The sequence below is a fragment of the Narcine bancroftii genome, chromosome 1 (assembly GCF_036971445.1).
Source record: "Narcine bancroftii isolate sNarBan1 chromosome 1, sNarBan1.hap1, whole genome shotgun sequence".
Classification (NCBI taxonomy): Eukaryota; Metazoa; Chordata; class Chondrichthyes; order Torpediniformes; family Narcinidae; genus Narcine; species Narcine bancroftii.
The window spans coordinates 434724232-434743123 of record NC_091469.1 but is presented as its reverse complement, the minus strand read 5'-3'; the positions used below and the strand labels follow the sequence as shown (position 1 = coordinate 434743123).

General features: G+C 38.2%; 1 protein-coding gene across 1 annotated transcript in view; it reads left to right on the top strand.

Moving 5' to 3' along the window:
* adam22 (ADAM metallopeptidase domain 22) overlaps positions 1-18892 on the top strand; it is a 319406-nt gene that overhangs the window by 223460 nt on the left and 77054 nt on the right. The window contains exons 17-22 of the mRNA XM_069914278.1: positions 889-981; positions 3748-3828; positions 5762-5812; positions 14089-14152; positions 15504-15609; positions 18227-18346. Coding sequence (XP_069770379.1) covers positions 889-981; positions 3748-3828; positions 5762-5812; positions 14089-14152; positions 15504-15609; positions 18227-18346 — 515 coding nt within the window. The remainder of the gene's footprint in view (positions 1-888; positions 982-3747; positions 3829-5761; positions 5813-14088; positions 14153-15503; positions 15610-18226; positions 18347-18892) is intronic.

The window sequence follows — 18892 nt, the reverse complement described above, 5'->3', positions numbered from 1 at the left end:
AGTGAGTGATAGGTGTCTGGAATGGGGTGACAGAGGTAGTGTTGGAAGTGATATGATGGTGATGTTTCAGAGACTTCTAGACAGACATGTGAATATGCTGGGTAAAGAAGACAAGTACCATGGAGTTTTAGTTTAATTGGGCATCATATTTAGCATAGATATCATTTACCTCTTCCTGTGTTGTACTGTTCCATGCTCCAAGATAGATGGAATGGATGAGCTGCAAAAAAAAAACCTTAATCAGAATCAAACCTACCAGATACCCATCCACTTCAGATTTTAAGCAAACTTAAAAGATATATGAATATTGGAGACATTTTAAAATCCATCAAATTCACTAACCAGTTTGACAGAGGATCAAGTTCCTCCCCATCTTTGAATTCAGTTAGGAGCTGTCGCTGTAGTTTTAAAGGTGGGACCTGTTATTACATTCAGCCAACACAATTAAATTCAGATCTGGCAATACAACCTGAGTCAAGTCCCACACACACTGCCCACACTGTATGTGGGGGCTACAGGTAATACAGTCCAACCCACTGATGTGAAGTACATTTCCTTGAGTTGGGTGTGAGGCATTTTCGACTCAAAATATCACAGTAGAGAGGTCAGTCAACAATTTATTTTGGACTCTGCTGTTATTTTGCTATTATATGTATCTGTGAAATAGTGCATTTAATACACCAGTGTATAATATGTTATTTTGTAATTGTGGTAACATTTGATGCTGAATATCATGACTACATTGAATTTAACTTTTAAGGTCACATGAAATTAAAAGAAAATTGAACTTGCACCAGGGACACCTCAGTGTCAACCATGTAGTCTATGTATCTTCTTCGAACCAAAGGACTAACAATATAATATAATATGATTTCTGAATCTATTCAGGCTTGTCGCCAGGAAGGAGGAAACTGTTGTGTGAAGTGCACTCTTCTGAAAAATGCCAAATGCAGCAATGGACTTTGTTGTAAAGAATGTCAGGTAAAACCAAACATTGATGCCAATGTTTGTAACAAACATTCCATTATGTTTTGAGATAAATACATCAGATACAATGAATAAGAAAGCCCAAAATTGCTCAATTATGATCAGCATTTAAAGCAGGCTCACACATCCAGGTGATCTACATCACTGATATTCACAATGGGAGATCAAACAACATGCCTGAATCCCATTAACTGTGGACTGGGCGGCATATCCTTCTGCAGGGTTTTAACATGCAGTGTATCAGTTTCATGAGAATGTTGGGCCACTCCATGTCTCCATGATCATTCAGACAATAATCTGAATCAGTGTCTCACTTTTACTGCCCCAGACTGGGACTCTTCACAAGGACATAAGAAAAAGGAGCAGGAGGAGGCTGTTTGTCCCATCAAGCCTGCTCCGCCATTCAACAAGATCATGGTTGTTCTGCCATGGACTCAGTTCCACTTGTTTGCCTGTTCCTATAACCCTTAATTTCCCTATTATTTAAGAATCTATCCATCCATATCTAATATATATTTGTGCACGTATGTCTGTTTGTTTGTCTTTTCTCATGCAAATCAATATGGAGCATTCGATAAATATCCAAGGAGGTTCAGTAGGGGTAACATTTGATGTTGAATATCATGACCACATTGAATTTAACCTTTAAGGTCATATGAAGTTCAATAGTTATTTTGACCAGCTTGCACTGTCCGCATTATCACAGGGGCGGCATCGACCTTAAATTGACAGGTTGGCGATTTAACAGGTAGGTTAGGCTGCAATTTGAAAGGTGCAGGAGGCACACACTACCCATTAATCTCACCCGGGTCCCAGGAGGGCTACCCGGGCCCTGCAATTTTAAAGCACCTAGTGATAGATCTTGATATCATACTTTTAATGGTGCATTTGTAGAAGTTGTTGAGGGATTCAGGTAACATGTTAAATTTCCTCAGGCTTCTGAGGAAGTTGAGGTACTGGTGCACTTTCTTGGCCATTGTGCCGACTTGGATAGACCAGGACAAATCACTGGAGATGTTTACACCTTGGAACAGAAAGCTGTCGATGATCTCCACCTCATCACCATTGATGCAGACTGGGGATGGAGCTCCATATCTATTCCAGAGTTTATAACAAGTCCTTGGTCTTGCTGATATTGAGTATGAGCTTGTTGTCCTGGCATCAGCCACTAGTCCCTCTATCTCCTCCTGACTTGTTGTTGTATGAAATCCTGCTGACAATCTTGGTGTCATCCACAAATTTATAGTTAGAGTTGGAGTGGTGTTTGGCCTCACAGTCATAGATGTACAGTAGGAGACTGAATACACATTCTCTTACTGTGTCCCAGTATTGAGGATATTCATGGAGGAGGTGTTGTCACCAATCCTCACTGAGGTCTGCAGGACATGAATCTATGGATGCAACATCTCCTGGCTCATTTTTGTTCAATATTCTGCCTATGATGGTGGTATTATCTGCAAATTTATCAATTAAATTAGAGTCATAAATGAACAGGGATGACAGTAGGAGACTGAGTAGATAGCCTTTTCAGGCCCTAGAATTTAGGATGATCATTGATGTTGAGGAAGCTCCTATTCAGGACATCCGAATCAAATATGTGCATTTGTCACTCTGGCTGAATCAATTTTCTAACTAGGTTATCGAAACAGTATTTTAATGTGGGCAGCTTGCAAAAATGCTGATTTTTTTCTCTCTGTTGCCTAAGTGCTCAGGTGCATCTCCTTCAGGCTAAGTGGATCCTTATGTGTTTACCTTACAAAAGTACATGTGCACAAACGCATAGGATATTTTCATTAAAGATCTTGCTGCAACGAGGTGTTTGTTTAACAGTTAGCAACACTGAATTTATTGTTTACTTAGTCACATATACTGTGTAGGAGAAGCCTCATTGTTTGCTATGGATAATTGTTAGTTTGTGTTGAAGCAGTTTCAATATTATTAAAATAAACCTCTGATTCAATCATTTCCATTGAGATTACAGTATTGTAAAAGGTAGTTCATGCTGAACTGTATTATTTTTAAATTCGAAACATTCTCCACTGAATGGATTCACATACTTTAACAGTAAGCAACTGAGCCTGGATTTTGGCCTGTACTAAATTATTCAGTCTAAATTGGGATAACGATTGGATGTGAACAAAACTGACCTTGGTGCCAATCAGTTGGATAATGGACAAATCAGCAATGAACTCTTCTGTCTAGTCAGTGACTGGGATATAAATAGAACCTGAGCTGGTTGCTACAGGAAGTATCAAGCTCTGGAAAAGAGTCCAATATAGAAAGGAGAAAATTGGTGAAATTATAACTAATCAGGTTTGGTGTCGATGTTAAGTAAAATTTATCTCACATGTGTCCCTGTTGGAAGGATTGGAACAATACGTGGATGGATGGGGATGGGATGAGTGCATCTCTTCAGAGGTGCAGTGGTCAGAAACAAAGAGCAATGTGTGAATATTTCTCAGCTATTTTGCTTTCAAATTTCCAGAGGGGGGGATTTGCTTTGAGTGCACATGGGGTGAAAACATTTCCATTTTGATCTGGCTAACGGGCAATTAGTACTTCCAGCGTCTTCTTGAAAATGATTGAATATTCAAACTGATTTTGATAGATAACTGAAAATGATTTTGGTTACATACTCATTTCGGTAAATGTTCAGATTCCTGTTTGACGCCAGGACTGCATAAAAATTGTTAACACTCTGGAAAATAATCATAATCCTAATCAAAATTCAAACACTGACCATTGCTTTTATCTTTGCAGTTTGAAAGAAACGGATTTGTGTGTCGTGAAGCAGTAAATGATTGCGATATTGCTGAAACTTGTACTGGAAATTCCAGTGAGGTGATTTCTTTATACTTACTTAGTATTGAAACTTCATTATAAAACAAAATTAGATTGTTCGAGCATTAGTGTACAATTTAACTGTATGAAATTTATTTGGATTGTTCATGCCCCTTCAGGTAATAAAGAGAGAAATGCCATATCCATTTGTGAATGATTGGATCCCAGCAATCAATTAATTGATCTCTTAGTTATGTCTTTTGGCACTGGTTTCAGATCCCAAAAAGGACACTGAATTAATTAAATCAGTACCAACTTGCCCTTTTTTAAAAAAATGATTTTGCGAATTATTTGAGGTGACACAATGGATTGATCTGTGCTGCTGCCCGATTTTCATTGTAATACATAGTGGAGCCATTTTTAATTTTTTATGCCAACCGTTTTTAAACTGGGAGGAAGTAATATTTATTGTAAAAATGTATATTCTTTTCTCACATAATTAGTGCCTGACATTGTGCTTCTCTTTTAAATTCAAATAAAGACTTCATGTCATCCTGCAATGAACTCTACCTGAATTAACAATGCCAATTCAGTGGACCCACTTCATAGGTTCTGGTCTGCTCAGACTGTGTTTGAAGTCTCCCCCTCCAAGATAACTCCCCCCCCCCTCCCCCAACAGTCTTTTCACTCTCTTGGTGAACACCTGCTTGATAATTTATTTTCATTATTCAGCATTGTTATGGGAAATCAAATACGAATGCTTAATAAAAGATGATTCAATGGGTTAAACATGCATATATTGCGTAGGCACTCAGAGACATTGAGTGATGCCACATATCTTTCTTTGGCTTGGCTTCACGGACGAAGATTTATGGAGGGGTAATGTCCACGTCAGCTGCAGGCTCATTTGTGGCTGACAAGTCCGATGCGGGACAGGCAGACACGGTTGTAGCGGTTGCAAGGGAAAATTGGTTGGTTGGGGTTGGGTATTGGGTTTTTTCTCCTTTGTCATTTGTCAGTGAGGTGGGCTCTGCGGTCTTCTTCAAAGGAGGCTGCTGTCTGCCGAACTGTGAGGCGACAAGATGCACGGTTTGAGGTGATATCAGCCCACTGGCGGTGGTCAATGTGGCAGGCACCAAGAGCTTTCTTTAGGCAGTCCTTGTACCTCTTCTTTGGTGCACCTCTGTCTTGGTGGCCAGTGGAGAGCTCGCCATATAACACGATTTTGGGAAGGCGATGGTCCTCCATTCTGGAGACGTGACCAACCTAGCGCAGTTGGATCTTCAGCAGCGTGGATTCGATGCTGTCAGCCTCTGCCATCTCGAGTACTTCGATGTTGGAGATGAAGTCGCTCCAATGAATGTTGAGGATGGAGCGGAGACAACGCTGGTGGAAGCATTCTAGGAGCCGTAGGTGATGCCGGTAGAGGACCCATGATTCTGAGCCGAACAGGAGTGTGGGTATGACAACGGCTCTGTATACGCTAATCTTTGTGAGGTTTTTCAGTTGGTTGTTTTTCCAGACTCTTTTGCGTAGTCTTCAAAAGGCGCTATTTGCCTTGGCGAGTCTGTTGCCTATCTCGTTGTCAATCCTTGCATCCGATGAAATGTTGCAGCTGAGATAGGTAAACTGGTTGACCGTTTTGAGTTTTGTGTGCCCGATGGAGATGTGGGGGGGCTGGCTGATGGAGGACCTCAGTTTTCTTCAGGCTGACTTCCAGGCCAAACATTTTGGCAGTTTCCGCAAAACAGGACGTGAAGCGCTGGAGAGCTGGCTCTGAATGGGCAACTAAAGCGGCATCGTCTGCAAAGAGTAGTTCACGGACAAGTTGCTCTTGTGTCTTTGTGTGAGCTTGCAGGCGCCTCAGATTGAAGAGACTGCCATCCTACTATTAATTATTAAGTATTAATAATAATACTATTATTATTCTATGTAGAGGACCCATAAAGGTATTGGCTTATTACCAGCTAACAATTTCCTCTTTTTCTTTAAGTGTCCACCAAATGTACATAAACTAGATGGCTACATCTGTGACAATGATCAGGTAAGTAACAAAGTTTATTCTTGTCCTGAGAGTTGGTGCTTCCATACTAGACAGTGATGCAACCAGACAGAATGTTCTCCTCAGTACACCTGTAGAAGTTTACAATGGTCTTTGGTGACATTCTGAACCTCCTCAGATACCTCCCAAAGTGTAGGTGCTGGTGAGCCTTCTTTGAGATTGCATCAACATAGAGGCTCCAGGACAGATTCTCGTAGATGTTGACACCAGAAATTTGAAGTTCTTGATCCATTCCACTTCTGAGCCCTTGATGAGGACTGGGTCATGTTCCCCTGACTTCCTCCTGAAGTCCACAATCATCTCCTTGGTTGTGCTGACATTGAGTGCAAAGTTGTTGTTGTTGTTAAACCATTCAACAAGCTGATCTATCTTCCTCTTGTACACTTCCTCATTGCCGTTTGTGAGTTAAGAAAGTACTTGGGAGAGCTCAAAGGGGACATTAGAAGGCCTTGGCATGTAGGATTAAACCCAAAGGTGTTCTATGCTTAGGTGAAAAACAGAAGGATGATGAGAATGAAGATGGGGCCACTTAAGATAAAAGAGGCAACATGCATGGTGGATATGGAGGAGGTTTCAGAGGTTCTAAATCATTCCACTGTTAGCAATCTGTGTTCAGTAAGGGATTGCTTAATGAGAAATGTGAGTGGTAAGGGAAGGTTGAGAATCGCTGCTCTAGACCTAATTTTTAGTGAAATATTTTGCTTGAGAAAAATTATCATTGGTCCATTTCCTTTGGAGTTATGAAACCCTGCACATGACGGGTCAATGAGGTACGATTAAAACAGTGGCTTTCAGCCTTTTTCTTCCCACTCACAAACCACCTTAAGTAATCCCTTACTAATCACAGAGAAACTATGGCATAGGGATTGCTTAAAGTAGAATGTGAAAGTAGGGGGGGGATAGTTTGAAAACTACTATCCTCAATGAATACTTTGCTTCAGAATTCACCAGAGAAAAAGTCATTTATCAGGGTGAGGTCAAAATAGAAAAAGCTTATGTGTTGGCTGATGTTCAGATTAAGGAAGAGAAAGTGTTGGATCTACTTAAAAGCATTAAGATTGATAAGTCCCAGTGGCTGGATGCTCTTTGCCCCAGGTTGCTGTGGGAATGGAGGGAAGCGATAGCTCGGGCATTAGCTATAATTTTTGTCCTTCTTGGCCATGTGGGGGGGGGGGGGGGGGGGGAGGGTGAGTGGTGAAGGATTGGAAAATGGCAAATGTGATCGGGAGAATCCTGGGAATTATAGTCAGGTGAATCTTGCGTCAGTGGTGTGCAAACTATTGGAGTGGATTCTTAAGGATAGGATTTATGAGCATTTGGAGAAGTACAGTCTAGTCGAAGACAATTAGCATGGTCTTGTGAAAGGAAGGTCATGCCTCAAGACTAATTGAGTTTTTTTGAGGAGATAACAAAAGAAACTGATGAAGTTTGGATAGGAGATGTGGTCTACATGGATTTGAAAAGGTCCCTCATGAAAAATTAATTCAGGGGGCATGGGATTCACAGCACCTTGACTGTGTGGATTAAAAATGGCCTTACATGTAGAATGCAGAGATAAGTAGTGGAAAGAAAGTATTCTGCCTGATAGTTGATGACTAGTGGTCTGCAGGGATCTGTTCTGGTACCCCTGCTCTCTGTGATTTTTATAAATGACCTAGACAAAGAAGTGGAAAGATGGGTCAGTAGGTTTGCAGATGATATGAAGGTTGGAGGAGTTGTGGATGGTGCTGAAGGTTGTTATGAGTTACAAAAGGATAAAGAATGTAGAGTTGGTTGCAGACTTATAAATTTGAACATTTAATTAATCGATCTAATCAGCGTTATTATGAGTTGGGTGAGAGGGCACATGAGGTACTTGCATGGCAGTTAAAGATGGAACAGGTTTCACGGACTATTAATGCTGTAAAAAAGAATTCAACAGTCACTTATAAACCTCAGGAAATTAATGATCAGTTTTATTCATTTTATTAAAAGTTATATACTTCTGAGGGGGAAACAGGATAGTGGTTCTATTGATTCTTATTTATCTAAGTTAAAGTTACCAGCATTAGAAGAGGAGGATGTTATGGATCTGGAAGCTTCATTCACAGAATTTGAGATTAAGGTGGCTCTGTTGGAAATGCCCAATGGGAAGTCACCAGGTGATGGTGGATTTTTGGTGGAATTTTATAAAGCCTTTTATGAAGATTTATCTTCTGAGTTTGAGGAGGTATTACAACAAGTGACTGAAGAGCATGAGTTACCAGAGTCTTGCTCTAGTGCTTTAATTACTGTAATTCTGAAAAAAAGATAGAGATCCGTTGAAAGTGTCTTCGTATAGACCTATTTCTTTATTGAATGTAGATTACAAAATTATAGCAAAACTATTAGCAAACCGACTTGCCAAGTATTTACCTAAATTGATACATGTTGATTAAGCAGGTTTTATCAAAAATAGAAATGCATCAGATAATATTTTTCAATTGATTAGTTTGGTCAATGCATATTGACAGCAGCCCAACTACCCAATGGTGGTTGCGCTTGATGTGGAAAAAAACCTTTGATAGGGTCGAATGGGATTTTTTATTTAAGGTATTGGAGAAGTTAAAATTTGGCCCTTTTTTTATTGGTTGGGTTAAAGCTTTATATGCGAACCTGATTACTAGGGTGGTGACAAATGGTCAAGTCTCATCATCGTTTAAATTGACGCGTTCAACTCGACAAGGTTGTCCATTGTCACCAGCCCTGTTTGCATTGGCTATTGAACCGTTAGCTCAAACAATAAGACAGAATGAACAGATAAGAGGGATGAGAGTTATGGATGAAAAGTATAAGATTAATTTATTTGCAGATGATGTTTTGTCTTTTTTTGTTAATAAGTGATTATCATATTTGGAATATATGCATTTAGATGTACTTTGATTTATTATATATTCTTAGTTTCTGTTTATATGTTTTTGACTTTCTTTAAGAGAGCTGGCTGATGGGGTGGGAGGGTAGGTGGGGATTTTTAAAAAAACCAAAAAATTTTTTTTCTCTTATTTTTCTGTTTTTTCTTACTTTTTTATCTTTACTTATATAAAATTGTCTTTACGGTATGTATGCTGTATTATTACTAATGATTTTTCAAATAAATAAAGTTTTAAAAAAAAGAATGTAGAGTTGGGGAGAAAAGTGGCAGATGGAATTCAATCCAGATAATTGTGAGGTGGTGCATTTTGAAAGATCAAATCAGAAGGATGAACACAGGGTTAATGGTTGAATACTTAACAGTGTGGACAAACAGTGTGACCTTGGTGTTCAAATCCATACATCGCTCAAGGTGGCCACGCAAATTGATAGAATAGTTAAAAAGCCCTATGGGTTGCTGGGCTTCATTAATAGGGGGATTGAGTTCCAGAGTCGAGAGGACAACTCTAAAAATCTCAGGTGAGACCACACTTTGAATATAGTATTCAGTTATGGTCACCTCATTATTAGGAAGGATGTGGAAGCTATGGAGAGGGAGAATGGAACGGAGTAAAGTATCCAAGAAAACGGGGTCTTATAAAGAGAATCCATGAGGACCTGGAAAATCTCAGGATGTACCGACCTAAGAGAGCCTCTGCTTCCTCAGGAGTTTGCGGAGGAGCTAGTGGAGTTGTTCAAGTGAACCGGTACGGTACTTGAAGGGCCGACATGGCCTGTTTCCGTGCTGTAAACGGTTATATGGTTATATGGTTATATGAAATATTAGGAGAGCTGAGACTTTTTTCTTTGGAGCAAAGAAGAATGGGAGGAGAAATAGGCATCTATAATATTCTGAGAGGGTGGAGAGCCAGCACCTTTTCCCCAGGATGGGAACAACAAACACCAAGAGATATCTCCACAAAGTGAAGAGATGGAAGTTTAGGGAAGACATCAGAGGGACATTTTTTTTTTTTACACAGTGTTTTGGGTGACTGGAATGTCTTGCCAAGCTTGGAGGTGGAGTCTGAAACATTAGAGGCATTTAAGAGACTCTTCGGCAGACATATAGATGAAAGAAAAATAGAGGGTTATAAGGTATGATGGATTTAGATTTTTTGGTGAGAATAATAGGTCGGCACAACATCAAACAATATGTTCTATGTTTTGGTCACCTGACTACAGGAAAACTATTAATAAGATTGAAAAGAGTGCAGAGAAGATTTACAAAGATGTTGCCAGGACTTGAGGAGCTGAGTTGTAGGAAGAAGTTGAATAGATTAGGACTTTATTCCTGAAATGTCAGAGAATGAGGGAAGATTTGACATACAAAATTATGAGAGGCATAGATGGGATAAATGCAAGCAGGCTTTTTCCACTGGTGTTGGATGCAACAAAAACTAGAGGACATGTGTTAAGGGTGAAAGGTGAAATGTTTAAGGAGAACATTTGGGGTAGCTTCTTCACTCAGAGAATGGTGAGAATGTGGAACAAGTTGCCAGTAGAGTTGGTAAATGCAGATTATATTTCAACCTTTAAGAGAAGTTTGGATAGGTACATGGATGGGAGGGGCTATAGTCCAGGTGCAAGTCAATGGAACTTAGCATAATAATAATTCAGCATGGACTAGATGGGCCAAAGAATATTTTTCTGTGATGTAGCATTCTATGGTTCTGTGCACTGTAGCTGAGTGAGTCAGGTCCTCTGTGTTGGACTGTTAAACAGGCAAATGCTGCAGGTATCACTTGGAACGTCTGGCATTTTAACACTTCCCTTCTCTACAAATAGTCACTTCATCACCAGATGGGAGTGAGTATATTGGAGTAGGTAAGGGAGATTTATGAGGATGTTGCCAAAACTGGAAATCTGTCACTATGAGAAATCATTGAATAAGCTAGGAGTATTTCCTTTGAAATAAAGATGAATAAAGGGAGACTTAAAGTGTGGATATTTAATGTGCCTGGACAAAGGACATGTTTCTTTTTGCCAAGAGGTCAAACCCTGTATATTTTTGGGAGCAGAGTGGGGGGCTTAAATTTAAACTAATTGTTAGGGGAGTTGATTTTTTTTTCTTTCCAGGCAGGAATAGAGTTTTGGAACTCGCATCATGAAAAGTGGTGGAGGCAAAAGCCTTTTTCCTGATTAAACAATACTTGGATGTGCCCTTGAAGAGCCATGCCCTGTTGAGCCCTGGGGCCATGTACTAGAATGAGAGGTCCCACTAACCTGAACCCAGTCCATAGTCCTCCATATCTCTCCCATTTTTTTTCGAAACTTTATTTATTAATTTTAACATATGAAGAAAGTAAATAATTCACGTACAGAAAAAATACAAAATAAAGTAATACAAGTACAAAGTAACATAGTTAATACAATACCAATCTCGGCATCTCCCCCTAACAACTAAAAACTAAGACTAAAAAAAACTATCCCCTAAACCCCCCCCCTCCCCACCCCCACGATAAAGAGTGAAGAATTAATACTATTAGTATAATAAAAAAAATAAAAAATATATATCTTAAAAAAAAGATCGATATATATAAAAACAAAAAAAAATAATTAAATATTAAATAATATCCAGAAAAAAATTATTATATAAGAATATATATGAAAAAACAAAAACAAAAAGAACTTAAATGAAAAAAAACAACTAATAATTAAAAAAATCTAAAAAAAAGAAAGAAAAAAAAAGAAAACATATATATAGAAAAAATATATAATAAAAAAAGTTTTTTTAAAGAAAAAATGATTAATTCAAACTTATTTAAATTGTATATAATCAATAAATGGGGTCGACTTTAACTCATAAAAAGACATCTTATCTTGTATAGAAAAAGATATCCTTTCCATAACCAAACAAAACTTCATCTCTGAATACCACCTATCTAAAGACAATACATTTCCATTCTTCCAAGTAATCGCTATACATTTGTTGGCCACTGCCAGCGCTAAGTAAATAAAAGAGATCTGGTAATTATCTAATTCTAAATCAATCAACGGTTGCATATTCCCTAATAAAAATATATCAGGGTCTAATACAATATGAAGATTATATAGATTATTAAATACAGATTGAATACCTTTCCAAAATTGTTGTAACCGATCACACAACCAAACAGCATGTAAAAAAGTACCAAAAACTTGATCACAACGAAAACAAAGATCTGACTTACTAAAACCAAATTTTTTAAATTTTTCGGGTGTTAAATATAATTGATGTATAAAAATATAATTAATCATCGCCAATCTAGCATTAATCAATTTTCGAACACTATTACGGCAGATTTCAGACCATTCTTCTTCAGTTATTGTTAAACTTAAATCTTTTTCCCATTTCATTTTATCTTTATCCCAATTTATTTTACTTTCACTTTCCAACAAAATACGATACAAACCTGATATATAACCCTTTTTTGGAAATGAGAGCACATATTTCTCAAAATCAGTTTCAGACAGTAAATTCATTTGACGACCGCATACCTGTTTTACAAAAGATCTTAACTGATAATACACAAATATAGAATAACCACTTATATCAAATCTCTTTTGCAATTCTACAAAAGAACAAAAATTACCTTCTAAAAAACAGTCAGATAAATTATGTATTCCTTTCTCCTCCATTGTTTCAAAGTAGAATTAGATACCGTGAAAGGAACAAGTTGATTATTATATAATGGTAATCTTCCCGACCACTTATTTTTCAATCCCATTTTATGTAATTTACTTGTCCATAAGTTCATTAAATGTTTCAATATTGGTACATCATAAGTTCGTAACAAATTTTTATTCCATCGAAATAAAAATTCATTCGAAAATTTTTCAGAAATAACTGCCAATTCTATCTGTGCCCAACTAGGCGTATCTTGTGTGGCCATTAATGCACTAAGAAATCTAAATTGAGCTGCTTCATAATAAAATTGAAAGTTAGGTAGCCGTAACCCTCCAAATTGAAAATCCCACATCAATTGTTTCAACGCCACTCTAGGAAATTTTCCTTTCCTCAAAAAATACCTAATTACTTTATATAAATCCTTAAAAAATCTTTTTTGTAAACAAGGAATTGAATGAAATAAATATTGTATATGAGGAAAAATATTCATTTTTATAGTATTAATTCTTCCTAATAAACCCAAAGGTAAATCTTTCCATTTAACTAAATCTGCCTTAATCTTCTTCATTAAAGGAAGATAATTAAGTGAATATAAATTTTGGTAGTCAGTATTAACATTAATTCCCAAATATTTAATTTGTTTCATCCACTTCAAATTCGTAATATTTCTAAACATTGAATAATCATCTTTACTAATTGATAAAATTTCACTTTTAGTCCAATTAACCTTATAACCAGATAATTGACCATAAATCTCTAAGGAATCTTGAAGTGCTGGCAGAGAAACATCAGGATCCACCAAATACAGCAAAACGTCATCCGCAAATAAATTTATTTTATAATCTTCATTCAAGACTCTCATACCTTTGATACTATCATTCTGACGTATTAATTGTGCTAGAGGTTCAATAACTAAAGCAAACAAGGCGGGTGATAATGGACATCCTTGTCTAGTAGATCTTGGTAAATTAAAGGATTCTGAAAGCAAACCATTAGTAACAACTCTAGCTTTCGGACCATTATACAGAGCCCTAATCATACCAATAAATGAGAGACCAAACGTAAACTTTTCAAGTACTTTAAATAAAAACTTCCATTCTACTCTATCGAATGCCTTTTCTGCATCCAATGAAACCACCATTGGATAATTCTTCTGAGATTTAAATCTATTTATCAAAGTAATTAATCGTAGAATATTATCCGAAGCATACCTATTTTTTATAAAACCTGTTTGATCACGATGTATTATCTTTGGTAAATACTGAGCCAACTTATTAGCCATAACTTTAGCCACTATTTTATAGTCTACATTTAACAAAGATATAGGATGGTAAGAAGCTACCTGTAAGGGATCTTTATCTGTTTTTGGTATAACTGTAATTATAGCGTTAGAACAGGACTCAGGTAATTGAAAAGTATCATAAAGTTGTTGTATTACATTCTTAAATAAGGAAGATATATCAACATAAAAAGTCTTGTAAAACTCAATAGAAAAACCATCTCCACCAGGCGCTTTTCCATTTGGCATATCTTTTATAATCTCTCCCATTTTTTACTTGCACAGCAAGATGGGCCTCCTGCACCATAATTGTTCTGATATTTTCTGAGATGCTGCTTTACCTGCTGAAAAATTCTAACATATTCTTCTTCTAGTAGATGGTTGGTAGAGTTCGAGATCTTCTTTGGTGAAGTTAATCATTCTGTATCATATTTGTACTTACAGGGACGGTGTTATGGAGGGAAATGTAAAACAAGGGAACGACAATGCAAATACGTGTGGGGAGAAAGTAAGATGAATATTTAAACTGAATATGAAAAAAAATTCATTCATTCCTCTATCCATATTTTATATTGCAACTTTGACTCAATGGTTGTCAGGGGATACATGTTTTCTTTCTAAAAATGTGCCTTTTGAGCTTCTTCTGAACCCTGATCCTTATTCCCATCTTCTGTTCATGGCAAAGGCATAGTGACTTCCTTACACAGATGCAGTAGTTGGGGTCTGTTGACTTGACCAGATCTTGGGATCAAGAAAGATCCTTCTGGCTTTATGCAGAGATCCATCCTCCATGTTGCTCAAGATTGTGAATATTGATGTGCAGGTCATTGATGAATATCCAAACAGAGGCCCCATCCTGTCAGTACATTTTAACAAATATCCATTTTTGTGGTGCGCTGTTAGCCAGAATCACACACAAGGTAAAGACTGTACAACAGGCTTTAATCCACAAAGACTTCCACAGAGCCAGGCTGGCTGTAGCTGCAGTAACTCTGAGTGAGCTTCGGTAGGCCGGTGCAGGCTGACTGATTGACAGCTGGCCAGATGTTATCCTGTCCCCTTACACTCCTGCAGGTACAGAGGTTTCCCCCTGCAGTAGGCCGACTGTTGGCCAATTAATTAATTGAGAAAGTGTAATTTACAGCCTCAGAAAATGGCTGCATAATGGTTGATATTTGCTTCACAGTGGGGAGTTCTCAAGTTTGAAGCTGGAATGTGCACCAGTGTGGGATGCATCTGGTTTCCTTGTCATTCAATAATAGACTGGCTGTGAAGGAGAGTTAAAAATCCCACATCCACTGAACAAAAAAAGATAAATTTGAATATAAAAGTTGGCCTTTTCCGTTTGTTGTGCCAGACCACAATTATGGTTTAATGTCTTGTGTTGTATCCCTCAGTACTTTATCAGAGCAGGGCAGCCTGCTCCTGAACCTTGTTTAATTTCCATGCTGTAGAACTGCTGATTTAGGGATCTCCCACCACCACGTGATAGCCGACATGATGGGGTGGATGAGAGATATCCTTGAATGACCATAAATCCTTGGTGAAATACCATGTTTAACTGCAATCACTGCAGATTGTACTTCTGGCACACGAGCCCACGCTGCCCAACAGCATCCGTGTGACTAGTTATAAACCCTGTACATCTTTGGAACATGGGAGAAAACCCATGCAATCATGTGGAGAACGTATCAACTTACAGAGAGCTGGAGATTTGATCCTGGGTCATGGGTGCTGTAGTATCATTGTGCTGTTCTTCTCTGACATACTTCCCATGATAACTTTGAATCGCTTTTATTTATCATCTGATGCAAAATGTTTAACTTGTCACAAACTAACATAAATATTTGTTTTTTTAGAAGCAAGAGTTGCAGATCAATTGTGTTACGAGAAACTTAACATTGAAGGGACTGAGAAAGGAAACTGTGGCAAAGACAAAGGCACCTGGATTCAATGCAGTAAACAGTAAACAAATGTTCAATTAAGTGTTTTACATATGATGTTGTAGTCTTTTACATAACAGGTTGGCTATCACTCCATTTAAACCATTTACACAAAGCCAATATTATTCTTGTGTGGGATACAAATAAATATCTCCTTAAATAAACAAGATCCATTTCATGCAAATCCTGTTGATAGATGAAAATTAAACATCTATGTTAAAGCATAGATAGCAATTCTGCTTTAATTACATTTTAATATTTTATCTAATTATCCAAAAGATCCTGGAAATATGAAATACAAATAGAAAAGGTTTAAGGCTCATCAACCTAAAACAATAACCCTTAAAAGTCTGACCACAAAACTTGTTCAGCTCTTAAGAGTTTAGTGATGTAGTAGGTTGATGTCTTCTTTGGCTTGGCTTCGCGGACGAAGATTTATGGAGGGGGTAAAAAGTCCACGTCAGCTGCAGGCTCGTTTGTGGCTGACAAGTCCGATGCGGGACAGGCAGACACGATTGCAGTAGTTGCAGGGGAAAATTGGTTGGTTGGGGTTGGGTGTTGGGTTTTTCCTCCTTTGCCTTTTGTCAGTGAGGTGGGCTCTGCGGTCTTCTTCAAAGGAGGTTGCTGCCCGCCAAACTGTGAGGCGCCAAGATGCACGGTTTGAGGCGTTATCAGCCCACTGGCGGTGGTCAATGTGGCAGGCACCAAGAGATTTCTTTAGGCAGTCCTTGTACCTTTTCTTTGGTGCACCTCTGTCACGGTGGCCAGTGGAGAGCTCACCATATAACACGATCTTGGGAAGGCGATGGTCCTCCATTCTGGAGACGTGACCCATCCAGCGCAGCTGGATCTTCAGCAGCGTGGACTCGATGCTGTCGACCTCTGCCATCTCGAGCACCATTATAAAGAGCTTATTTAAAGTGCCTTGTTTAGTTATTACCTGTGACAGTGGCAAATGAGAAAGAAAGGCCAGTAAAGTTAATTTCCTCAGACTTTTGCAGGCAATACCATCAGTTTACTTTGGTTCAGCAAGGTTCCACATGGGGAATGAATGAAGTGACCAATCAACATTTCTCAAACTTAAGTTGCAACTGGATCCTGACTTCAGTGAAGATGGACAGCACCATCTTCTCCACAATCACACTCAACACTGGCACTTCTCAGAGATGAGTACCCTGTCCCCTACCATACTCCCTCTACACCCACCACTTTACAATGAAATGCTAGTCCATCTTTCTATTTACTGATGACACCACAATCACAGACAAAATATAAAATAAAGAGGAGATGGAATACAGAAAGGAGATTGAGAGTTTAGTGACCTTTCAATGTCAGTAAGACAAAAAAGCTGACCATAGACTTTAGGAGAGGGGGGTATGGCCCACAAACTTGTCCACTTCATGGTACTGAAGTGGAGTATTAGATTGATTCAAGATCCTGGGGGAAAATATTTCCAGTGACTCGACCTAGACTAGCCACAATGATGCAATAATCAAGAAAGCACACCAATGCCTTTCTTAGAAGTTTAAGGGTTTGTCATGTCACCCATCTCACTCAACAGACCCTACTGAATGCATTCTGTGTGGTAAGGGAGATGCATTGCCCAAGATCAGAAGAAGCTATAGAAGGTGGTGAATTCAGCAAAGAACATCATGCAAACCTCCCTTTTCTCCAGTGACTCTATGTACACATATATCTCCCAATGCCTGGGCTGGGTAAGGCAGTCAACCTAATGAAGGACCATGACATGCTAGATACAGCCATTTCTCCCCCCTCCCCCCCCCCCCCTGCATCAGCGAGAAGATTAAAGACTATGAAAGCATGCACCAGCAGGCTTAAAAACCGTTTCTTCCTCGCAGCCATCAGTATCCTGAAATGAACCTCACAACAATGTTTTTGTGTTGCCTTTGTTATCTTTTTACAACATGGTAGAACCCAATTCTAGCCATTGAAATCTGCGCTGCCCAATTACACCCAATTAACACAATCCAGTTTGGAGGGGGAGAGGAAACTGAAACACCCAGAGAAAACTCGCACAGGTAACGGGGAGAAGGTAGAAGCTATTTACAGTCCATGTCAGATTCAAATCCATGACACTAGTGCTGCAATAGGCTAACCAGTACGTTAACAGTACTGCCCCAACTGTACTAATTGATCTTTGCCATCGTCCTATGCTCTGTAACTGTACTCTTACCCTTCCACTTTGCCTTGCTGTATGAATATTATAATTGATTTGCTAGACTGCTTGCAGTATAACCTGGCAATAAACTTGAAACTTGCTTGTCCTAGAATATTTCACACTTTTGACTTCCCCTTAGACTTTTGAAAACTATTCATGCTGTATTAAGATCTATAAATCAAACAAATGGAAAGTTTTCCAAGCACTTTTACAAAAATTAAATTAAAATGCTCCACTCAATAGTTTAACCATGTTCATAGATTGTGAATCAAATGTAGTTAAATTTAAATTCTAACCATATTTCATAAGGATAAATTCATTGTTACATGGTATGTAAAATTAATCAAAAATAAAATCCATAAAGTAAATATGAAAAATGTCATCGATTGTTTAAGGAATTAGCTGTGGAAAATGGAGCTCATCTCTTACTCAATTTTGACTTTATTTCATATTTAACTAGAGACGTACTTTGTGGTTACCTGCTGTGTGCTGATACGTCTGGTGTGCCAAGAGTAGGAGAACTATGGGGAGATGTGACAATGACTACATTCTTGGAGAAACACAAACATATCAACTGCAGGTAAATCATTATATCTCTGCACAAACTACAAAATAGCCAAATAGAGAAGTTTCATCTCTGCAATTGTGCGCTCTGTGGTAATAACGAAATAGCTTTTCATGAAGGCTTTTGGGTTGTCCAGCAAAGAGGGACTGAGAAGATTGAGCCTTTACTCATTGAAGTTTAGGTGATCCCATTGAACCTTTAAACCAATTCTCCTGGATGGAGTGCAGGAAAATGTATAATTTCAGAATAAGGGGTTTGCCATTAAGATATGGTAAAGACTCAACAGCAGGCTGCAAAGTGTTGGAATTTTCAATCCCAGGAGGTTGCTCATTTTCATTTTTTAGAATATATGCAAGTTGTTGTTCAACAGATTTTAGGATAAGAGATTTAGGATTGCCCTGAAAATGGATGTGGTGGATCTTGAAGGGTGGAGCAAGGTTGAGGTATATTCCTGCTTCTATACACTTAACGAATATCTGCCATTAATGGTGATAGCAGTTTATCACAAAAATTATACAATGCATTTGTGATATTATTTGCTTCATAAATAATGTGCCAGCA